At 41.6% G+C, this 25,762-nt stretch overlaps 1 protein-coding gene across 3 annotated transcripts in view; it reads left to right on the forward strand.

The window, feature by feature from the left end:
• Window positions 1–25,762, forward strand: part of EXOC6B (exocyst complex component 6B) — a 712,186-nt gene that overhangs the window by 682,344 nt on the left and 4,080 nt on the right. For all 3 annotated transcript variants that reach the window (XM_067704728.1, XM_067704730.1, XM_067704732.1), the window contains one exon: window positions 21,979–22,091. In XM_067704728.1, the coding sequence (XP_067560829.1) occupies window positions 21,979–22,091 (113 nt within the window). The remainder of the gene's footprint in view (window positions 1–21,978; window positions 22,092–25,762) is intronic.

Consider the following 25,762-nt stretch of genomic DNA (forward strand, 5'->3'; position numbering starts at 1 on the left):
AATGCCCTTATAACCCTCCACATTCTACCCCTCCTACTCTTGTCACTAAATCCCAAAATCATCCTAGGCCCCCTGTATTGTAAATATAGTTTAAAAAAAACCCACTAGATTGTGAATCTAGTAACAGAAGACTGAGACTTCTTATTTACCGAGAAAGTATTGCAAGAACTGCTAATTCATGCCCCCATGCCTAACAGTATGGCTTTTTCAGGCTTTTAAAGGATAGTGGTTATCCGTTGGTCTTAGGAGCCCCAAAATTAGTGCAACTCCAAGTAAAAGTAATAAACCTGTTTTCCTCTTTTGCTCTGGTCACACTGCTTATACTAATCATCCCAATTATAATAACTAACACAGATTTCTACAAAAGCAACAAATATCCAACATATGTAAAAAATACTGTCTCATATGCTTTTATTACCAGCCTAGTTCCAACAGTAATATTCTGCCACACAGGCCAAGAAATAATTATTTCAAACTGACATTCAATCACTGTCCAAACCCTTAAATTAACACTTAGCTTCAAAATAGATTACTTCTCAATAATATTTGTACCAGTAGCATTATCTGTTACATGGCCCATTATGGAGTTCTCAATATGATACCTACACTTAGACCCTCACATTAATCGGTTCTTCAAGTACCTACTCCTCTGCCTCACCACCATGCTAATCCTTGTTACTGCCAATAACCTCTCCAACTTTTTATTGGTTGGGAGGGGGTTGGGATTATATCCTTCCTGCTTATTGGGTGGTGATATGGGCGAGCAGACACAAACACAGCTGCTCTCCAAGCAATCCTACATAACCGCATTGGGGGTATCAGGTTCATTATATCAATAGCATGATTCCTGTTTAACTCAAACACAGGAGACCTGCAACAGATTTTTATACTCGACCTAAATCCCTCAAACCCTCCCCCTTATAGGACTCATACTAGCGGAAGCCAGAAAATCAGCCCAATTTGGACTTCACCCTTGACTCCCCTCAGCAATGGAGGGCCCCACCCCTGTATCAGCCCTGCTCCACTCAAGCACAGTAGCTGTGGCAGGAGTCTTCCTACTTATTCGATTTTACCCTTTAACAGAAAACAACAAACTTATTCAAGCAATAGTGCTGTGCTTAGGAGCCCTTACCACCCTATTCACACCTGTATGCGCTCTCACCCAAAATGACATTAAAAAAAGTGTTGCTTTCTCCACTTCAAGCGGATTAGGCCTAATAATGGTAACAGTCGGCATCAACCAGCCCTATCTAGCATTCTTACACATCTGCACACATGCTTTTTTTTAAGGCCACGCTATTCATATGATCTGGGTCCATTATTCACAGCCTGAACGACAAACAAGATATTCGAAAAATAGGCCTATTCAAGGTTATATATACCTTTCACCACAACAGCCTTAATATCAGGTGTCTGGCATTGACAGGAATGCCGTTCCTCACCGGCTTGTATTCTAAAGACTTGATCCTTAACGCCTGAGCCCTGTTAATAACTCTAATTGCCACCTCCCTCACAGCTGTCTATAGTACCTGAATTGTCTTCTTCACACTATTAGGACAACCTCACTTCTCTCCCCTAACCTCTATCGATGAAAACAACCCCCTCTTAACTAACTCCATCAAATGCCTACTAATTGGAAGTGTCTTTGCCGGATTCATTATCTCCAACAACATCCCCCCAACCACAGTCCCCCTAATAACCATACCCTTACATCTAGAACTAACGGCCCTTGCAGTAACCATCCTAGGCTTTATATTGGCCCTCACCATTAACCTGAACACACAAAACTTGAAATTTATCTACCCCTCAAATACCCTTACATTCTCTAGTCTCTTAGGATATTTCCCCACCATCATGCATCGCCTACCTCCTCACCTGAACCTATCAATGAGCCAAAAATCAGCATCCTCCCTTTTGGACTTAATGCGACTAGAAAACATTTTACCGAAAACCACATCCCTTATTCAACTTAAGTTCCCCAAACTAATCTCAAGCAAAGAAGTCCTTATCAGACTATACTTCCTGTCATTCCTTGTTACTCTCACCTTTAGCACGCTTTTATTTAATTACCAGGAGTAATCATAATAACCACAACACCAATAAACAGCGACCAGCCAGTAACAGTCACCAACCAGGTACCATCACTATATAACGCCGTATTAGATACTGAACAGCTATGAAAGAATAGTCCTACACGCACCCTTCTCCCCACCTCAGTTTAAGAAACAGAACATTGGGCTTCCCTGGTGGCGCAGTGGTTGAGAGTCCGCCTGCCGATGCAGGGGACACGGGTTCGTGCCCCAGTCCGGGAAGATCCCACATTGCCGCGGAGCGGCTGGGCCCATGAGCCATGGCCGCTGAGCCTGCACGTCCGGAGCCTGTGCTCCGCAACAGTAGAGGCCACAGCAGTGAGAGGCCCACATACCGCAAAAGAACAAAAAAAAAGAAACAGAACATTATTATTACCTTTGGAAGTCGGCTTGTGTGTATGCCCATGTGCATGTACATACTCATGTTACTATCATTACTATTTCAAGGCACAATATGTACTTAAGCTAAGTAAAGTTCATTGCTCACAACAGTGGATGCAAAAAGTGTTTTAAATCGCCTTTTTATAATTTCAAGTTTGGAGGACTACTTTATCAAATCTAATGAGTCATCATTGTTTTTACTTTGTAATGTGGATGACGAAGAGCTTGCACGTGATGTGGAGACTTGTAAGTTCTGCCATTTTCTTAATGTTTGCTCATACTTACATTGTTAATATTGTCTTCAATTCATGGTGTCTTTGCAGGGGTATTTTTATTTTATTTATTTATTTATTTATTTTTAAAATTGGAGTATAAGTGCTTTAATTGCAGGGGTATTTTTAAACCACTTATTTATTTTGGCCAGAGAGGGAGGGAGGGTAGTTTAGTTAAAACTCAGTAGTATAGTCCCTAGTCCGCTCACCTAGCAACCTTTAACAAATCACAATATCCCAGAAGGAAACTGGCCCACGGCTCCCGCCTCCTTCTACCACATCTATGGCGCCAGCTCCATCCCAAACTGACACCTGCCTGCCTCCCCGCTTCCCCACCCCAACAAGGGGCAACTCAGTCAGCCCAGGGCAGAGGTCTCCCATCCTCCCCTTGAACATGTATGTACAGTATGGTTATTATCGCCCTGCAGCAGGATAGATGCTGTCATCAATGAGAAATGGCCTTATAGGACAGTCTCTGACACAATGGAATGCTTGGTGTTCGATTTTTTAAATTTTGGAAATCTTCCCTCAGACACCAACTGATGACAGTGGGAGAGCCTTAAGCCTCCCTATTTTTCTTTTTCTCTTTACCAGAGTAGTCTCAGAGGTGAAAAGTTTAGATAGCAAACCTATAAACCCACATTTATGAGGCAAATAAATATTTTTCAGAGCGACATCTCCTTTCAGGCAGAGCTGCCGATTTGCAATTGGTCTCTGATAAAGAGCTGAATGAACCCACCTGGCAGCTGGGCTGGAGGGAAATCAGGGATCAGCACAGCCACTGCTTACCCTTTGCCTGCCTGTACTCAGCCAGGGGGAAAAAGAGGAGGAGGGCAGAGCTTTCTGGGAGGCCCCGGTGCCAGCTTATGGAGTGGCCATTGTTGCAAAACTCAGGTATAAGCCAGATCCCTTTAACCTATAGAGATCCAGAGAAACTTGGAACCTCTCCCCACTCCAGCTTCATAGCCTGTGAAATATCCAAAGGCCTCTTTCAAATTTCTGTGAATCCCTAGACCTCCAGTCTTCTTGTTTCCTGGGCTCCCCTTTACACGGTGTAGTTTTTCAGCTTTCTAAGTGTGAAAATCAGCCTTTCTGAGTTCAGAGGGGGAAAAAAAATCATTCACCCAAGCAATTAAGAACACAGTAGATTTACCTAAAGAATGGGATTCAGGGCATGGATTTTTAGGGATTTATATCACATACTACACAGCAAACAGCTTTGAAAAAGTCACTTATCAGGACTTCCGTGGTGGCGCAGTGGTTAAGAATCCACCTGCCAATGCAGGGGACACGGGTTCGAGCCCTGGTCCAGGAAGATCCCACATGCCACGGAGCAACAAAGCCCGTATACCACAACTACTGAGCCTGCACTCTAGAGCCCACAAGCCACAACTGCTGAGCCCACGTGCCACAACTCCTGAAGCCCGCATGCCTAGAGCTCGTGCTCCGCAACAAGAGAAGCCACCACAATGAAAAGCCTGCGCACTGCAACAAACAGTAGCCCCCGCTCTCTGCAACTAGAGAAAGCCTGCGTACAGCAACAAAGACCCAATGCAGCCAAAAATAAATAAATAAATAATTTTTTTTTTTTAAAGTCACTTATCAGACATCCCAGATCTCCAAAGATGTTTGGGGCCATAATAGCAATAGGAATTCCCTTCTTAACCCTTCTCATACATGTTAGTTAAGTCTCCTCTCTTTAGATTAGCTCCCTGCCTCTCAAGAACCAGAGTAACAAATTCCATCCCCCTTCTCTACCATATATCTTGGCACCTTGGGGATCTTACAGAGCAAGATATTTCCCCCAAACAGGTTTCTCTATCCTAAAAGAATTCCAATGCCCGATGTTAAGATGATGAAGTTTTTGCCATCTCATTATAATCAGAATGGTCTCCTTGAAACCATTTTCTTTCCTTCTTTTCTTTAATTTAGTGGCTATTAGACATTTTACATCTGAGAGAATTTCAGACCACACTGCCCTCCCTGGCCTGGATCTAGAGGCAAACTTTTTCTGTAAAGGACTAGATAGTGAATATTTTAGGTTTTTCAGGCTATAATGGTCTCTGTCACAACTACTTAACTCAGCTGTTATAGCACATAAACAGTCATAGACGATCTGTCAACCAATGAGCGTGGCTGTGTTCCAGTACTTTATTTACAAAAACAAGTGGTGGCTGTAGTTTTCCTGCCCATGATCTAGAAGAAAGCACATAGCAGCTTTGATGAAAACAAGTGGAGAAGCCTCCAGGCTAAAATTCAATCTCCTTAGCTTGTTAGCATATGAGGCCATTTATCATTTGCTTCATTCGTACTGCTTATTCTTAAGGCAGTCCCCACCTACCTGACTCAAGCTTAGATGCCCTTCTTCTGAACTTTCTTTGCACCTTGTTAGAGTACATCTCAGAGCGCTCACATCACTCTGTTATTTACTAGACTGAGTTCCTCAAGACTAGAGATGTCTTATTCATCCTTTCATGTGCCTAGAAGAATGCCTGATACATTGTTGGTACTCAGTTTGTGTTTGTTAAAATAATTGCTGCTTTCTCTTTCCTGTGTTTGCCTAGATTTCTGTGTCAGGAAGTGCTCCTGAGGATACGTGGGAGGCAGACAGATGGTCTTCTCTGAATGAGAGTGACCCAGCACCAGGGACAAGGCGTTGGGGGAAACTTGGGCAATAAACACAAATGAGTCATTAGTCAAGTCCATATCTTTTGGTGGACTTCCCACAATTGTCCTCTTGATCTGTCCTCAGCTATTGATAGGAGCTGTTATGTTTCCATATCCGAATGAGAAAAACAGATTTGGTGACTTATCTGGGGTCACGCTGTCAGTCAGGGGACCCCCAGCCTGAGGGTCTTTTTGCTGTGCTAAACTGCCTCTTAAAAGGCACCTGTGCATTAGTGTTTATGAAAAATACTTTAAAATGGTGCGATTGGTTTCATCCTGTCAAAGACTGGGAGTGGACCAAAAAAAAAAAAAAAAATCTCCTGGCTTAGTGTTCTGTATGTTTACTGTTCTGTTAAGTAAGTAAGTAGACTATGCTTTATATGGTAGCTGTGTTCTGAAGAGGTAGCATATTTAGAATTTTGTCATTTAGATTATATGTTAAGTATTCCAGAGGAGCATGTTATTTGAAATCGTTCTGCCGTCTAACCTGTTTAACATGAAGATTTCTTCTGGAATGTATATAAAGTGCAAGTTCAGATTTCCGTAAATCAAGTTTACTTCAAGGACATACCTACTTTGGGAACACAATTCTCTACAGGACTCAGTGTGCCTGTTCAAAAGAAAACATGTAAAGAAAATCACCCCTGGGGGAAGGAGGTATGGCTATTGTCAGTGTGTCTTTGTGTCTGTCTGTGTGTACCTTCGCGCCTATGGTCCTTTGCTTCCCATGGCATCTTTAAGAGGTGGCTCTCCCTAACATGAGGTAGGCCCCATGCTGCCCGCTAGGAGCCAGCCCCGATGACTCCTTGAAGCCAAATATCTGCTGAATTCCCATTCACTAGTCATAGGATCTTCCCCGGGGACCTTAGAGCCAAATATCCAGGGCTGGGTTCCCACTCATCTGTCGTAGCTATTATCACTCCTGTTTGATGTTTCCTTCTTCCTCAGACAACCTTCCTTCTAGTGCTGGTCAGAAGGACCCTAGGTTTGGTCCATTTGGAAAGTTTGTTGCGAGAAACACAGATTATAAGTCCTTCCCACCATCTATCCAATGTTGTTCCTATAACATTGTCAGTTTACCTACTTTAATTCTATGTAACATGTTTTTACTGACTACCTGCTAGCAATCTAGCCCTATGCTGGCCCATGCTGTAGAGTAGTCGAAGGAGAAAACATGATCCCCATCCTTGGGAAGCTCCCAGTCTACATGGGTGATGAGGCTCCCATCTCAGGAATTAGTGGTAAAGGCGAGAATATATAAAACAATTCTCCTCACCAAAATTAGGCATGATATGAACTGCTTTGGTAACAAATACTAGTCTAGTAGTGGGAACAAGCTGGGCATTCTTCACCAGTCTCCATTTTTACTTTCTGAGTTCTGTGGGTAATCCTTTCTGCCTGTGAAAACACAGGGGCACCCTCAGGTTCATTTGCTTGCATATTAATCTATAATTCTCCTTTACCTGTGAACAACTCATCTATTTGAAATCACTTCTACATCTTCTGTTGGAGAAGTATGTATGTTGATATGCATGAACAAGGATCAATGAGTCCTACTTTATCTTAGTATCTCATTTCGAAGGTATTTCCTAGAAGTTTGCAATTGTTCTGCTATTCTAATGCTATCTGCACTCTGTCCAGTTAACTCACTCTCTGGTCTTGGACTAGTTTTCACTTTGACTCATTTGGATTTTGCTAGTCTTTCTTAGCTACCATTGCAAAAAAGAAAGTCTGTTCAGAAGTTTGACCTAGCCTTAGGCAAGTACCTTACCCAAAGGCTGAATCAATGAAGATTTTGAAAAATAAACAGCTATGGTATCTTGAGAAATGTAAACCATCAAACCATCTCTACCACTTGTCTACTTTGTGATTTTCAGCACTTTGCTCGTCCTTTCTGGGTCTTTGTCCTTCCCTCTCCCCCACCCGCATGAAATCAGAATTGTAATTTGAGTCCTATTAAGCCATGAGCATGTTCTGAAATAACAGAAATATATTAGAGACAGCTTTAGAACTGCCAAAGCCCTAGTTAGAAGTCATATACATAAAAGTCATAGAGGAGGCAAAAAAAAAAAAAAAGAAAACAGATATTCCATCATAGTAGATTGTTTAGTATAACCTGATTCAAATGTCTTTCCTTGTCCTATCCTTTCCTACTTGTACACATTTTTGTATAATAACCAATAATCACATAATTTACAATTTTTATTAACCTATGTAGTTTATAAGATGTCACGTCAACTACTACATGAGTTTAATTCTCCTGTTCCAATAAATACCGTAAACAAATAACCCTGTGTTTGAGGTCAAAGCATCATTAATGATTGGTTGAGTTTGCTTTTGATTGAAGTAGCCATAACATTTATCAGTATGTTCTACTCTGAAAATATCTAACACTCCTCTTCCACCAGTTAAATGATAAAATGCCCCCAAACATAATGTCTGATGTGTCCCTTGAAAATGACTTATCTAGTTTACAAAAACCACATGTATATGAATAAATCAAGAATACGATCATTAATAAGGAATTAGCATCTTTTGGAGTGAGTTCTAGGATGACGGTTAAGTGAAAAAAGTAGAAGTGCAAAAGAGTATCTATTGCATGCTACCCTTCAGGTGAGAAAGAAGAGGATATAAGAAAATTCACATGTATCTTCTCATTTGTACAAAAGAAGTAAAAGAAGGACAAACCAGAACCCTGTGAAGGGTCGATAGGAAAGATGTAGAAAGAAATGGGGAGAATAGAACAGCTTAGCTGGGATGAGGAGGGAACGATACTTCTGAGCATACTTTATTTATTTATTTATTTATTTTTGCAGTACACGGGCCTCTCATTGTTGTGGCCTCTCCCGTTGCAGAGCACAGGCTCTGGACGCACAGGCTCAGTGGCCATGGCTCACAGGCCTAGCCGTTCTGCAGCATGTGGGATCTTCCCGGACCAGGGCATGAACCCACATCCACTGCATCAGCAGGCGGACTCTTAGCCACTGCGCCACCAGGGAAGCCCCCTGAGTATACTTTTTTATGTAGCTCTAACTCATTCCCCAAAATAAATGATTTAAACCAACCAGTATGTGGTGGGGTGGGGGTCCAAATTGAATACAAGCAGTGAAAAATAAATCTAACTAAATTATGAAAGGATAGCATAATCACACTGAAAGGAGTGAGGAAGAAAAGAACTAAACTAAGTAATTTAAAAACCAGTATTCTGACTGACATAAAGAATCCTAAAGATGCTACCAGAAACCTACTAGAGCTAATCAATGAATTTGGTAAAGTAGCAGGATACAAAATTAATGCACAGAAATCTCTTGCATTCCTATACAGTAATGATGAAAAATCTGAAAGAGAAATTAAGGAGACACTCCCACTTACCATTGCAACAAAAAGAATAAAATACCTAGAAATAAACCTTCATAGGGAGACAAAAGACCTGTATGCAGAAAACTATGAGACATTGATGAAAGAAATTAAAGATGATGAGATGGGTTCAAGATGGCAGAGTAGAAGGACGTGTGCTCACTCCCTCTTGCGAGAGCAACCAAAATCACAACTAACTGCTGACCAGTCATTGACAGGAAGACACTGGAACTCACCAAAAATGATACCCCACATCCAAAGACAAAGGAGAAGCCACAATGAGATGGTAGAAGGGGTGCAGTCACAATAAAATCAAATCCCATAACTGCTGGGTGGGTGACTCACAGACTGGAGAACACTTATACCACAGAAATCCACCCACTGGAGTGAAGGTTCTGAGCCCCATGTCAGGCTTCCCAACCTGGGGGTCTGGCAACGGGAGGAGGAATTCCTAGAGAATCAGACTTTGAAGCCTAGTGGGATTTGCTTGCAGGACTTTGACAGGACTGGGGGAAACAGAGACTCTACTCTTGGAGGGCACACACAAAGTAGTGTGCACATCAGGACCCAGGGGAAGGAACAGTGACCCCATAGGAGACTGAACCTGACCTACCTGCTACTGTTGGAGGGTCTTCTGCAGAGGCAGGGGATGGCTGTGGCTCACCATGAAGACAAGCGCACTGGCAGCAGAAGTTCTGGGAAGTACTCCTTGGTGTGCGCCCTCTCAGAGTCTGCCAATAGCCCCACCAAAGAACCAGGTAGGCTCCAGTGTTGGGTTGCCTCAGGCCAAACAACCAACAGGGAGAGAACCCATCCCCACCCATCAGCAGACAAGCACGTTAAAGTATTACTGAGCTCTGCCCACCAGAGCAACACCCAGCTCTACCCATCACCAGTCCCTCCCATCAGGAAACTTGCACAAGCCTCTTAGATAGCCTCATCCACCAGAGGGCAGACAGCAGAAGCAAGAAGAACTACAATCCTGCAGCCTGTGGAACAAAAACCACATTCACAGAAATATAGACAAGATGAAAAGGCAGAGGGCTATGTACCAGATGAAGGAACAAGATAAAACCCCAGAAAAACAACTAAATGAAGTGGAGATAGGCAACCTTCCAGAAAAAGAATTCAGAATAATGATAGTGAAGATGATCCAGGACCTCAGAAAAAGAATGGAGGCAAAGATCGAGAAGATGCAAGAAATCTTTAACAAAGACCTAGAACAATTAAAGAACAAACACCTAGAAGAATTAAAGAACAAACAAACTGAGATGAACAATACAATAACTGAAGTGAAAAATACACTAGAAGGAATCAATAACAGAATAACTGAGGCAGAAGAACGGATAAGTGACCTGGAAGACAGAATGGTGGAATTCACTGCCACAGAACAGAATAAAGAAAAAAGAATGAAAAGAAATGAAGACAGCCTAAGAGACCTCTGGGACAACATTAAATGCAACAACATTCGCATTATAGGGATCCCAGAAGGAGAAGAGAGAGAGAAAAGACCCGAGAAATTATTTGAAGAGATTATAGTCGAAAATTTCCCTAACATAGGAAGGGAAATAGCCACCCATGTCTAGGAAGTGCAGAGAGTCCCAGGCAGGATAAACCCAAGGAGAAACACACTGAGACACATAGTAATCAAACTGACAAAAATTAAAGACAAAGAAAAATTATTGAAAGCAACAAGGGAAAAATGACAACATACAAGGGAACTCCTATAAGGTTAACAGCTGATTTCTCAGCAGAAACACTACAAGTCAGAAGGGAGTGGCATGATATATTTAAAACGATGATAGGGAAGAACCTACAACTAAGATTACTCTACCCGGCAAGGATCTCATTCAGATTCGATGGAGAAATCAAAAGCTTTACAGACAATCAAAAGCTAAGAGAGGGCTTCCCTGGCGGCGCAGTGGTTGGGAGTCCGCCTGCCGATGCAGGGGACACGGGTTCGTGCCCCGGTCCGGGAGGATCCCACATGCCGCGGAGCGGCTGGGCCTGTGAGCCATGGCCGCTGAGCCTGCGCGTCCGGAGCCTGTGCTCCACAACGGGAGAGGCCACAATAGTGAGAGGCCCGTGTAAAAAAAAAAAAAAAAAAAAAAAAAAAAAAAAAAGCTAAGAGAATTCAGCACCACCAAACCAGGTCTACAACAAATGCTAAAAGAAGTACTCTAAGTGGGAAACACAAGAGGAGAAAAGGACCTACAAAAACAAACTCATAACAATTAAGAAAATGGTAATAGGAACATACATATGGATAATTACCTTAAACGTGAATGGATTAAATACTCCAACCAAAAGACACAGGCTCCCTGAATGGATACAAAAACAAGACCCATATATATGCTGTCTACAAGAGACCCACTTCAGACCTAGGGATACATACAGACTGAAAGTGAGGGGATAGAAAAAGATATTCCATGCAAATGGAAATCAAAAGAAAGCTGGAGTAGCAATACTCATATCAGATAAAATACACTTTAAAATAAGAATGTTACAAGAGGCAAGTAAGGACACTACAAAATGATCAAGGGATCAATCCAAGAAGAAGATATAACAATTATAAATATATATGCACGCAACGTAGGAGCACCTCAATACATAAGGCAACTGCTAACAGCTATAAAAAAGGAAATTGACAGTAACACAGTAATAGTGGGGGACTTTAACACCTCACTTACACCAATGGGCAGATCATCCAAAATGAAAATAAGGAAACACAAGCTTTAAATGACACGTTAAACAAGATGGACTTAATTGCTATTTATAGGACATTCCATCCAAAACCAGCAGATTACACTTTCTTCTCAAGTGCACACAGAACATTCTCCAAGATAGATCACATCTTGTGTCACCAATCAATCATCATTAAATTTAAGAAAATTGAAATCATATCATGCATCTTTTCTGACCAGAACGCTATGAGATTAGAAATCAATTACAGGGGGAAAAAACGTAAAAAACACAAACACATGGAGGCTAAACAATATGGTACTGAATAACCAAGAGATCACTGAAGAAATCAAAGAGGAAATCAAGAAATACCTAGAGACAAATTACAACAAAAACACAATGATCCAAAACCTATAGGATGCAGCAAAAGCAGTTCTAAGAGGGAAGTTTATAGCAACACAAGCCTACTTGAAGAAACAAGAAAAATCTCAAATAAACAATCTAAACTTACACCTAAAAGAACTAGAGAAAGAAGAACAAACAAAACCCAAAGTTAGTAGAAGAAAAGAAGTCATAAAGATCAGAGCGGAAATAAATGAAATAGAAACAAAGAAAACAATGGCAAAGATCAGTAAAACTAAAAGCTGGTTCTTTGAGAAGATAAACAAAATTGATAAACCATTAGCCAGAGTCATCATGAAAAAGAGGGAGAGGAGTCAAATCAATAAAATTAGAAATGAAAAAGGAGAAGTTACAACAGACACCGCAGAAATACAGAGCATCCTAAGAGACTACTACAAGCAACTCTATGCCAATAAAATGGACAACCTGGAAGAAATGGACAAATTCTTAGAAAGGTATAACCTTCCAAGACTGGACCAGGAAGAAATAGAAAATATGAACAAACCAGTCACAAGTAATGAAATTGAAACTGTGATTAAAAATCTTCCAACAAAAAAAAGTCCAGGACCAGATGGCTTCACAGGTGAATTCTATCAAACGTTTAGAGAAGAGCTAACACCCATCCTTCTCAAACTCTTCCAAAAAATTGCAGAGGAAGGGACACTCCCAAACTCATTCTATGAGGCTACCATCACCCTGATACCAAAACCAAAGATACTACAAAAAAAGAAAATTACAGACCAATATCACTGATGAGTATAGATGGAAAAATCCTCAACATAATACTAGAAAACAGAATCCAACAACACATTAAAAGGATCATACACCATGATCAAGTGGGATTTATCCCAGGTATGCAAGGATTCTTCAATATACACAAATCAATCAATGTGATGCACCATAGTAACAAACTGAAGAATAAAAGCCATATGATCTTCTCAATAGATGAAGAAAAAGCTTTTGACAAAATTCAACACCAATTTATGAAAACACTCTCCAGAAAGTGGGCATAGAGTGAACCTACCTCAACATAATAGAGGCCATATACGACAAACCCACAGCCAACATCATTCTCAATGGTGAAAAACTGAAAGCATTTCCTCTAAGATCAGGAAAAAGACAAGGATGTCCACTGTCACCACTATTATTCAACATAGATTTGGAAGTCCTAGCCACAGCATTCAGAGAAGAAAAAGAAATAAAGGAATACAAATTGGAAAAGAAGAAGTAAAACTGTCACTATTTGCAGATAACATCTCTATACTCTACATAGAGAATCCTAAAGATGCCTCCAGAAAACTACTAGAGCTAATCAATGAATTTGGTAAAGAAGCAGTATACAAAATTAATGCACAGAAATCTCTTGCATTCCTATACACTAATGATGAAAAACCTGAAAGAGAAATTAAGGAAACACTGCCATTTACCACTGCAACAGAAAGAATAAAATACCTAGGAATAAACCTACCTAAGGAGACAAAAGACCTGTATGCAGAAAACTGTAAGATGCTGATGAAAGAAATTAAAGATGATACCAAGAGATGGAGAGATATACCATGTTCTTGGATTGGAAGAATCAATACTGTGAAAATGACTATACAACCCAAAGCAATCTACAGATTCAATGCAATCCCTATCAAATGACCAATGGCATTTTTTACAGAACTACAACAAAAAATCTTAAAATTTGTATGGGGACCCTAAAGATCCCAAATAGCCAAAGCAGTCTTGAGGGAAAAAAACAGAGCTGGAGGAATCAGACTCCCTGACTTCAGACTATACTACAAAGCTACAGTAATCAAGACAGTATGGTACTGGTCCCAAAACAGAAATATAGATCAATGAAACAGGATAGAAAGCCCAGAGATAAACCCATGCACCTGTGGTCAACTCATACATGACAAAGTAGGCAAGGGTATACAATGGAGAAAAGACAGTCTCTTCAATATCTGGTGATGAGAAAACTGGACAGCTACATGTAAAAGAATGAAACTAGAACCCTCCCTAACACCATACACAAAAATAAACTCAAAATGGATTAGACACCTAAATGGAAGACCGGGCACTATAATACTCTTAGAGGAAAACATAAGAAGAACTCTCTTTGACATAAATCACAGCAGGATCCTTTTTGATCCACCTCCTAGAGTAATGGAAATAAAAACAAAAATAAACAAATGGGACCTAATGAAACTTAAAAGCTTTTGCAAAGCAAAGGAAACCACAAACAAGATGAAAAGACAAACCTTAGAATGGGAGAAAATATTTGCGAACGAATCAGTGGGCAAAGGATTAATCTCCAAAATATATAAACAGGTCATGCAGCTCAATATCAAAAAAACAGACAACCCAATCAAGAAATGGGCAGAAGACCTAAATAGACATTTTTTCAAAGAAGATATACAGATGGTCAAGAAGCACATGAAAAGCTGCTCAGCATCACTGATCATTAGAGAAATGCAACTCAAAACTACAGTGAGGTATCACCTCACACCGGTCAGAATGGGCATAATCAGAAAATCTACAAACAACTAATGCTGGAGAGGGTGTGGAGAAAAGGGAACCCTCTTGCACTGTTGGTGGGAATGTAAATTGATACAGCCACTATGGAGAACAGTATGGAGGTTCCTCAAAAAACTAACAATAGAACTGCCATACAACCCAGCAATCCCACTACTGGGCATATACCCTGAGAAAACCATAATTCAAAAACAGTCATGTACCACAATGCAGCTCTATTTCCAATAGCCAGGACATGGAAGCAACCTAAGTGTCCATCGACAGATGAATGGATAAAGAAGATGTGGCACATATATACAATGGAATATTACTCAGCCATAAAAAGAAACAAAATTGAATTATTTGTCGTGAGGTGGATGGACCTAGAGACTGGCATACAGAGTGAAGTAAGTCAGAAAGAGAAAAACAAATACTGTATGCTAACACATATATATGGAATCTTAAAGAAAAAATTTGTTCTGAAGATCCTGGGGGCAGGACAGGAATATAGACCCAGACATAGAGAATGGACTTGAGGACACGGAGAGGGGGAAGGGTAAGCTGGGACGAAGTGAGAGAGTGGCATGGACATATATACACTACCAAATGTAAAATAGATAGCTAGTGGGAAGCAGCCGCATAGCACAGGGAGATCAGCTCGGTGCTTTGTGTCCACCTAGAGGGGTGGGATGGGGAGGGTGGGAGGGAAACGCCAGAGGGAGGAGATATGGGGATATATGTATATGTATAGCTGATTCACTTTGTTATACAGCAGAAACTAACACACCATTGTAAAGCAAGTTTACTCCAATAAAGATATTAATTAATTTTAAAAATTAAAAAAATTAAAACCAGTATTCTGACTGGCAATTGTAAGGCTAAAGACAAAAAAGAACTGTATGAAAATACTATACTCTAGTTAGTAAACTTGTTTTACTCACATGGGTGTGGATTAGCAATTCTGAAACTACTTTATACTGCACTAGGACTGAACCAATAAGTAAAATATAATGAGAGCCAGGTTTCTCATTGTCAGAGAAAGAAGTGATAAATAAGGAAAGAGGGAAGGAGAGAATGAATCCTCTGGTGTTTGGAATCATAGACATCAAATATGAACTCATGACTTTAAAATATATTCACAAAAGGTATAGATGTGTTAATAAACATACATATATTTCTTAGCTCTGTCCACTGAGAGGGCCTAGAGGCAATAACACCTCAGTAGAACTGAGCATGCTAAGTGCTCAGATCTTGGTTTCTAAAAACCATTCCCCAAAACAAGGAACTAGATAGAGCTCCTTGGAGAAGTAACTGGTTCCAAAGCAAGGGCAGGGAAAGTGCAAGATGAGCTTGGAACATTTTATAGTGCCAGCAAGTAAGGAATTGTTCAAGAAATGATAGGGACAGGTGGAAAATACACAGGAAAGCCAGTCTGAAGGCGTCCCTAATGGCCAAAGCCAGAATAAGTTGAACAATAACATGAATAATGATTGTATTAGATTATAACGCACGAAATAAAATAAATATCTGTGAGGTCATGCTGATATAAATAATTGGACAAATAAATAAATGGAGGAAAAGGGACAGCACTTTTCCTCACAGGAGAATTCCGTTTAATAACTACATATATTAAAATTATTAATATTTTCAATATTAATAATAAATATTGTTGTAGGCAGGATCCACCAATGGATGTTAAAGTTAGTGGACAAAAGTTTGAGGAGAAACAGGATATTTGCATAGTATTAAAGTATATCTCCCATAAGAAATGTATTAATTATTTACAAAGGTAAAAGTAATAACTTTGCAGTAGAGAAACTCACCACCTTAACCAAATGATCAATAATGAGATATGTATGTGGGCATCATTTATACCTGATATGATGCACTGAGAAGGGGGCAGTATCACTCCTTTTCTACAGTATTTTTGCAAGAAAAAAAAATGCATAACCTCAATCCAGAGTTTCTTAACCTCAACACTATTGACATTTGGGGCTGGTAATTCTTTGTTGTGGGGCTGTCTTGAGCGCTGTAGGATGTTTAGCAGCATTCCTGGCTTCTACTGACTCGATGCCAGGAGCATCACCTCCACTACCATCACCCAGCCTTGTTACAACCCAAAATGTCTCAGACATTGTCAGATGTCCCATGGGAGGCAAGATCTCCCCTAGTTGAGAACTACTGCCTCAATCTAACCATAAACAAATATTGGGCAGACCCAAATTAAGGGACATTCTGCAAAATAAATGACTGGGGACTTCTGCAGCGGTCCAGTGGTTAAGACTCCGCACTTCCACTGCAGGGAACACAGGTTTGATCCCTGGTCGGAGAACTAAGATCCTGCATGCTGTGTGGCACAGCCAAAAAAAAAAAAAAAAAAAAAAATTAAATGACTGAAAGTAAAGTGTAAGTATCAATGTCTTGAAAAATAAGAATGAGGAACTATAACACGTTGGAAGAGTCTCAGGAGGCATGATGATTAAATGAAATGTGGGATACTGGATTGGATCAGAAAAAGGACATTAGTAGAAAATCTGGTGAAAATGAAATGAAATCATAGTTTAGTTAATAGTATTGTACCAATGTTGATTTCTTGGTTCTGATCATTGTAATATAATATGTGAACATTAGAGAAGCTGGGTGAAGGGTATAGAGGAACTGTCTAAACTATTTTTGCAACCTGTATGTAAGTCTAAAATTATTTCAAAATAATAACCATTAAACACTAAATCATGTTATAGTCTTTGTGATGCCAAAGGGAACGTCTCATTGTGGTGCTAGTATTTGAGTTATCTTCTATTTCTGACAAGTATGAATGGTTTCCCATTTGTGAAAATGATGTAAAGTATTGTTTACAAAATTTTTATGACCAAAATATGAATCAATACAAACAAAAATGTTAAGTTAATAATAACACATGTGGCATGAGGATGTGGTAAAAACTGCAAAAGTGATACTCAATAAAGTTTGAGGAATAGTGATCTTAAGTTCAGTCTCCCACCTTTGATGCTCCTCTTTTTTCTTCTTCTCCATCCACCACCTACTTACAAACATCAAGAAGTAAGATGCCTTAAAATGCATATATAGTATGCTACTTTCTGTGAAAGAAAGAGGAGGGAATAAGAAAGCATACGTGTATCCGCATATCTTTACAAATAGAAACATAGGAAGGACAAATCCAAAAACAATGGAGTTGGGTACCTATAAGGCATGGTAGGAATTGGGGTGAAAGGGATACAACAAAGGAAAGAGTGACACTTTTCTGAGTTAACGTTTTTGTATTGTTTTGACTTTTGGAAGCATGTTAATGTCCTACATATGTAAAAAATTAAGAAGGATGGGAGGGAGGAGCCTAAAACTAAAAGCAAATGGAAACAAATGAACCCAGTTGTATTTAGATGAATACCATAACCAAACTGAAGGGAAAATTTAAAAAGGACTAATCCAAGTGGCTTACGAGCATAGGCTTTGATGATACACACTCAAGTTGGGAGAGGAAATTGCAAACAAATCTCAAACTCTTTTTAGCAGGCTTTTTTGTTTTTGTAGTGGTATATACAAACAATTCTGAACTGATTTTAGATATATTATAGGATTAAGCAAATTAGTGAATGAGATGATGTCGTTGAGAGCCAGGATTCTCACTGTGGAAGAAAGCATATGTGGGATAGAGGAAGGCAAAAAAGAACTCTGTGAGAATGATTAGAATTGGAGGTATTGGTGTAAACTCATGATCTCTAAAATGTGTGTGCATACATGCTTATATAAGTACACATGGATGTATGGATGTATGTGTGTGCGTGTGTATATGTGGATTATATGCATATATTTCCTAGCTCTGTCCGCTGAGAGGGCTTAACTCCCCATAGATTGTCCCCAAGTAGCAATGAGCACACCTAGCACCCAAATCTTGATCTCTAATAACCTTCCCACTAAAAGAAACCAGGGCTGTTCAGAGAAATGGCTGATTTCAGAGCTGGGCATGGTAGATACAAGATGAACCTGCAACACCTTATTATGCCAGAAAGTAAGGAAGTCCTGAAAAAAAAAGTCATGGGGGCATGTCACAAGGACACAGGCTGCAGCTTGACAGATCTCCCACTTGCCAAACCTGGGACAATTGGAGCATCAAAGTAATCAGGTATAGTAATGAATATAAACCATTGAAAAAATGGAAACCCATGAATCCATACCAATAATAAAACAGATAAATTAATGGGGGAGAAGGAGAGAGCACTTGCTTATGGTAGAATGCTGAGTGACAACTGATAAACGTGGAGGGAAGGATAGAATCGGAATGTCATCAGTGTGAGACCATCATAGTAAAGACCAAAGCGAAGAAGAATCCTCAATAGATGCTAAATCTAAGGGGAAATTTTAACCAGGAGCAGTATATTCACATGGTCTTAAATTGTCTCCTCAATTGCTTCCTAGTTGCAAAAGAAAATATAATACCTAGACGGTAGAGAAATCAGACAACGTCTTGACTGGGTGGTCCAAATTAATATCACCAATGAGAGGCAAATGAACACTGTATATTGTATACCTCCAGATGTGATGCCCTGAGGAGGACATAACATCACATGTGATATTCCGGCCCGAAATGCATGTCTTATATCTTATTATAAGCATTAGAAAAACCAAAACTAAGGGGGAAAAAAGGAGACAGGGAACTTTTGAAGAGTTGACATCCTTCAAAAATGTCAATATCATATAAGAAAGAGACAGACTGTGGAAACAGTCCAGATTAAAGTAGGCTCAGTAGATAACTAAATATAATACCTAATCCTAAATAAACAAAAAGGCTATGCAGGATTTTATTGGGTCAACTTATAAAATTAGGGTATGGACAGTATCAATATTAAATTTATTAAAGTTAAAAACCATACCGTGATTATGTATGAGAATAGCCCTAATTCTTAGGAACACTGAAATATTTGGGGATAAAGGGTCATGATATATGTAATTTACTCTCAAGAGACTCCAAAAAGAGATACTGTGTGTAAAAAGAAAAAGAGAGAGAGAACACAAATGATGGAGCGTATGGGGTAAAATGTTGACAATAGATGGATCTGGGAGGAGGGTATATGGTGCTCCTTACACTACATCTATTCTTAGAACTTTCTGATAAATTGAAAATTATTTCCAAATGAAAAATTTTAAAAATAAAAAAGAATGTGATCGTTAGTGATGACTGAATGTTCTGCATCCTTGAGAGAGACTTTATTGAGATTTAACAAGGCCATTGCATACAGAGAACTAGGCTGAGAGGGCCTGGTTCACCTTGGAAAGTCATAGTCTGGAGACCAAAGTGCTGTATTGATAAACAGGCCTGCCAGTTTTCTTGTTCTCTTATTCTAACACTGTTTCTAAGGAATCCAGTAGAACTGCACCCCAAGGCAGTTAACTTAGTTAAGTCCCACCCAGACTCTAGTATGTGTCCATCTGTCTCAGAGGAGGCCATCAGACCTAGGTACAGGCCACTGAAAAGGACTGTAGAAAGCAGCACAGACACAGAGTGTGAGCTACAGGCTCATACTGGTTGAGCTTAATAGAGTTTGTGTAGCTTCCATGCCTGGAGTGGGATAAATTAGGTAGCTTGTCATCCCAGAGCTCTTAGTCTCAGTACTGGCATTGAGAGACTTTAGCAAGAATTTAAAAATAGAAAACTTAGAGCTGAGTAATGAACTGCCCTCCACACCCCACTGGTGATTTACCCAGGCTTCATCAGCCCCAAAAGAAATGGTGTTCTTTTCAGTAAATCAGAAAATACTGATACCATTAATTCCATCACTGAAATTAGGAATTCGATAGTAGAGAAGGTAGTTTTATTAAATGCATATATATGTCCACATCTGAAAAGTAATACCTGAAATAGCTTTAAGAAATCATGTTTTCATGTTTTTCCAATTAAACTTATTTGTTTTTCTTTCACCTTTCTTTTGTTAGCTCCCTAGCATGCAAACAGTAAAAGGTTTTTTAAATTTTCTGAGAAAAAAATTTAATTAAGAAAATGCTATCTTTTTCATAGTTTTTTCCTTGGGATTTGGAGGAAAAGCGTAATCATATTTGTAGACAACCTTTAGAACAAGGGACACTCCAAGTGTCTGTCGCGCTCCCTAGGAGAAACTGTCTTGATGGGTCTTTGGACACCATAGGATAGAAATACTAAGATTAGAATAGGAAGTCAAGGAAATATTTCTTCTAAAGGAGAGCTCTGCAAGGCCTGGGGACAGCAAAAGGAAGTGGTAGAAGCCCTTTTACTTGCCAACTAACATAGGCGTGACCTAAAAGAGACCTGAGAGGGCCTTTTGGGGCCGTGCTGACCCAGGCCAACCGACGTGTCTGTCTCTCTCCGCCTCTCCTCTCATCTTTAGCATCCCTTTCCTGGCTGAGGGTGTAGGGGCTTTTCTCTGTTTTAGCAAAATTTTGGGGACTTCAGCCAATTCCCATCCTGTCTGAGGAAGTTCATAACAGCCATTCTAAGAGAGTGGATAGAAGAGGAAGCTTGGCCAAGTAGGGCAAGGCCCACACTGCCCATTTGCCCAGCTGGGCAGTGAAGACAGACAAGGGAAGAAGATGTGCCTAAGAGCCCAGGCTCTGGCATTGGATTGACTCTAGGCCTCTCTTTGTTCTGCACAGAGTGATAGCCATCTACAATCTTCATCAACTGTTATCTCTTGGAAAGGGAGAAGTAAAGAAATGTCTTGATCCAAAAGCACTTATATGTATCTCATTGCTAGAAAGCCAGCTTGAAGGCCCTTCTTCTATGTAGTGATGTGAGTCTGGGATGGTGACCCCTCTAGAAGTTTATAGAGGGGAGCTAGCACCTTCCCTTTCATCACCCTTACCTTTGAAAGGCACTGATTTCATTTTTCTTTTTTAGCTTTATTCAGTTACAATTTAAAAATATTTATTAGAGTGATACCTGAGGCTAAAGCTGGCTGGGAAAGAAAGCCTTTGACAAAATGTATTTAGTTAACAGGTTTCCATCTGTTCAGCCAGTGTCCACGTAGGTGTAATATATTGCCTCATGTAAATATTGCATGGCCCATTTATGCCTTGGTTCAGTGTTTCTGTGTTGTCTGTGTGTCTGGTTTGTTTCTGGCATGTGCATGTGTCTATATCAACGGAGTAATTTGGGCAAAGTCAACACAGCAAGTCATGAAACTCGTACTTGAACCCAGACCTTCCAACCTGAAAGCTCACATAGTTGCATATGCGGCACTGGACACATCCACCTTTATTTGTTCGTTGTTGAATTCTGAGCTCCTAGAATGGTGCTTGGCACATGGAAGGCATTTCACAAGTATTTATTAAGCAAATGAGTGATTATTATGGTAGTCTTGTGTTTCGATTCAGTCCAGTGTTCGTTTCATTACAGGCCTGCCTCTGAGAGCTGTCTGCTAGCAGCGTGTACTCTTAGCAACAATACAGTGCTTATGGAAGAGATGACTCTGCCTATAGTGATTACTCATTTATTTTCTTAATTGCAATACAGTCTGTAGCCATTCTTTCTCTTACTATGTTTTAAATTTTATTCTTCAAGTCTACTGTAGATGGTAGTGAAGGATGCGAGGGGCTTCTGAGATCCTGATTTGTCTTATCTGTCTGATGATATTTTACAGCTTTTAGATCTCTTCCTCCAGTGGGATTGGTCAACCTACCTTGCTGACTATGGTCAGCCCACCTGCAAGTACCTCCGGGTAAACCCTGTGACAGCTCTGACCCTGCTTGAGAAGTGAGTACCCATCCAGTGGTCTGTGTTGGGGGGTGGGGAAATGGGGATGGCGGGTTGGTATAGAGGATAATTTTCTCTTTGCCAGTACCTTGAAAAGACCACAAAGAGGCCCCATTCTTAAAGTCTCCATAGGTGCTCTCGGCAGTCTCCATCATTGGATTTGGCAGGCCAGTCTTCCTCTTGTGGCCTCTTAATTCCTGAGCCTTGACAAGCTAGGGCAAGTATGGGTCAATGGGGCTCTGACATTACCTCAGAGCTTACCTAGAGATGACAAGAGCAGAAAGGAAGATGCCTTAGTTTGGGGCTCAGTTCAGCCTGGTGGACAGAGTGAGCCTGGCCCCAGCCATCTGGAGTATGATGATGGATGGAGGACAGCCCCACAGAACAGAGAAGCTCCTGAAATTACTGAAACCTTCACCTGCCCCTCCAAGCCCCGCCCCTGCCAGACTGAGCTCTACTGTGCTGACTGTCCCAAGAAAGCTGTGTTGGAGGTGCCTCATTCTTGCCTTAGGCAGTCACTGGCCCGCAGAAGTCCTGCTACAGGGCTGTAGCATCTCTGACGGAGAGATGCTTCCACTGAGATTGAGTTAGCCAGGTCCGGAGCATCTCACTAACCAATAAGTCACCCAGATGCTGGAATCTGCTATTCATTGTAGCCTGGCTCTGGCTTTAGCTTACCTGGTTGAGAGCTGGCAGACCAGAGACTAAGACCCACGTAAAAGGGAAGCTTTTTCTTGTCATCAAACTAGATAACCGCTGGCTTCTTAGCAGCTTCCTAGGAGAGTGCCTTGCATCTCGACAGTGTAGCAAGTCTACGGATATAGCCAGGCAAGCAGGTCTCAAATCCTAGCAAGGCAAGGATCAGAGTCCAGGAGGCCAGAGTGGAGCCTTAGACAGAAGCAGAGGCTGAGGTGTACCTTCCTACTGTGCAATATGACAGGGGAGAGAAGGGGAGGGGCAGAGGTGTGTGTTTGGAGCCAAGAAACTAAGAGCCCAGAGTTGACTTTCTCCAGATCAAGACAGAGACTGATGTTTCCATTTTGACTTTGTTTCCCATGGTTCTCTCTCCCAATGACCTTCTTCCCTAGGATATCTAGAGAGTAAGTATATTATTCACTTGGGCCTTTTCCATCGCTTTGAGGCAAGTCCTTCCGGTCTCCTCGTTGACACTAATGACTACACTAATATCCCTACCCTGTGAGTTGTCCCCACCCTGACATACTAATCTACTAAACCAGTCTGGTGCCAACTGGCTGGCCGCCTCCTCTCTCCTTGGTCCTTAGAGTGACCCTTGGCTTCCAGTTCCTTTGGGGCTGGGAGTGGTAACAGGGATTTTCCCCCATCGGTGCCAGGTGAAGGGTTGTTCCCAGCCAGCTTCCTGGCACACGCAATACCCTTGCTAGTCCAGGGCCTAGCCCCAACTAGCCCTGGCAATTCAGCCCTGACACACGGGAGCTCCTCAGCAGTCTCCCCTCCCTCCCAGTGGTGAGGCCCATGGCTTTAAGATCTCCCGTCGAAGACCCTTTATTAGAGGCAAGGCCTCATCCCAGAGTTCTCAGTACCCAGCTGAAATGGCTTTTGAGTTGGTGCTTAGATGTCATATTCATTATGTGTCTAAACGGGCTCTAGGATTCCCTTTGGCCCGTTGCCTCTCCACCGTTCTTTACTCCTCTGTTCCTGAGAATCTCTGGATCCAAGAAGTACTGGCTCATCTACTTCCTGTGCATCAACAATAGGCTAAAATAATCAGCCTCTCGGGAGCATTCTGGAGGCCTAGCCAGTAATAGAGCCATGTGCTTAGCCCGAGCGATCAGCAGGGTTTAAAACCTCCCTTCCAAACACAACAGGGCCAAAGGCCACCCAGGTCACTAAAATCTGTATTTCCCAGCCTCATAGGAATCAGTCCCTTTACGTGACCCATTCCTGCTTTCCCCTTGACACTCTCTCCTTTTCAACCTGACACTTCTTAGCAGGGTGAGACATGGAAAGACCCAAAGACCTGACGAGGACATTTCAGGAAAGAGAAGAGGCCCCTGGTCACTGAGAGGTGGCCGTAGCCAAAGTAGACCCAGATCCTAGGCTTACAGAATGCAGTGGGGCGTGGGGAGGGCTCTCCTTTGGTTTCAGAGCGTTCCAGGGTACAAACCAGCAGGCCACCATCAGCCCTCAGGGCACCTGAGTTTCTCTTTCAAGTAATCCCAACTCCAGGTCTTCATGGCTAAAACATCCTGGCCTCTGGGGCCTGGAGACCACCCTCTTTTTCCCTTTCTCCTCCCTTACTTCTGGAACTTCCCTATGGGAGCTGAAAGCCAGCTCTGGCTGCCTATCTCTGGGCTGCTTTGAGGAGTCATGAAACTAATGATCACATAGGATGTTAAATGAAATGTCTTATAAAGGTAGGAAGTGTTTTTATTCCCTTATTGTTTCTTTCTGTTTTGCTTTGTGTTTGTTGTGTTTATAGTATATCCAGAAAAGGTAAAGGAGCTGTTCTCTGGGATAAATAATACTAAATCAAGCCAGTTCCACAAACATAATTGTGCAGTTAATGTTTAAGGGACCAAATACAATAATCATCATAGCCTTGGGGACCTTTGTGCTTTCTTTACAACCTAAACCTCTAAACCTCTGTCATCTCTCCTTCTTCCTCCCGTCCAAGCACAGGCCTCCACGTGTGGGTGGTTGTACCTTATTCACAGTGTCTAAGCATGCTTGATGAGTAATTCCAGGCTGACGGCCCTAAAGCTTAGGTCAGAGAGAGAAGTCTAAATTCGTTTGTGGCTGTCACTGTCAGCCAGAGCCATAAAGCAATGGTGCTCATTAGAACCTCCCTACCATATGGATATAAATGTCCTTATGGGCTCTCTGGCCTTTTGACTCGCCTCTAGTCTGTCCCTCTGCACATGGCCACCCCACAGAAAAAAAAAAAACATGGGCCAGGATTGGCCAAAAGCCCTGGGAAGTCTGCCTGAGAGCAGTTTACTCCCCAGTGCCAGGTTCCTTCCGTCCCCTCTCCTAGCCTATCTCCGTGCAGGCCAGGGGACTGTGAAGTCAGAGCTGGCCAAGTTCCTGGGGGACGGTGGTGAGGAACCGCCTAGCCTGACCCCAAGGAGAAATGAGTCTGGGCAGTGTCCTTAATTCTCTACCACTAGAACTAGCCGTGGGCTGGAGGTCCAGTGTGCAGAGGCTGGGGCCAGAGTTAACAATCACCAACAGATGTCAGGGGCTGTGGGCCCTTTTGGGGAAATAACAGATTCCTGGGATCTATCACAATGGCTTAGTCGGGCTTGGGGGCTGCTCCGGCGACCTCAGCCTGGCCTTGACTTTCTCCATCCATGCTTCCCAGTTAGGTCTCTCCATCTGGTGGAACTGGTGGCCAGAACTGCCCATGGTTTGTGCTCTAGGAATATTCCGTCCCTGGAGTTTTAGCATGAGCCAGTTAGAAAGTTTTCCAAAGGTCAAGATCTGAAGACATAGCAGCCGTTGAGAACTTAGGGGCTTGTCTTGCCTAAAGCCCCGGTTGGCTCAGTCTTCTGGCGCCTGCTCTCCTCAGCAGCATGCCCTCTGACCACCTCACTGCCCCTGGGCCCCTGCCCCGAGGCAAAGGAAGAGATCAGTCAAGCCCTTGGTTTTGTTAGCGGTAGGATAGACTAACAGGTAGAGTGGGTTTGGAA

Source organism: Pseudorca crassidens, chromosome 14, assembly GCF_039906515.1.
Source record: "Pseudorca crassidens isolate mPseCra1 chromosome 14, mPseCra1.hap1, whole genome shotgun sequence".
Lineage (NCBI taxonomy): Eukaryota > Metazoa > Chordata > Mammalia > Artiodactyla > Delphinidae > Pseudorca > Pseudorca crassidens.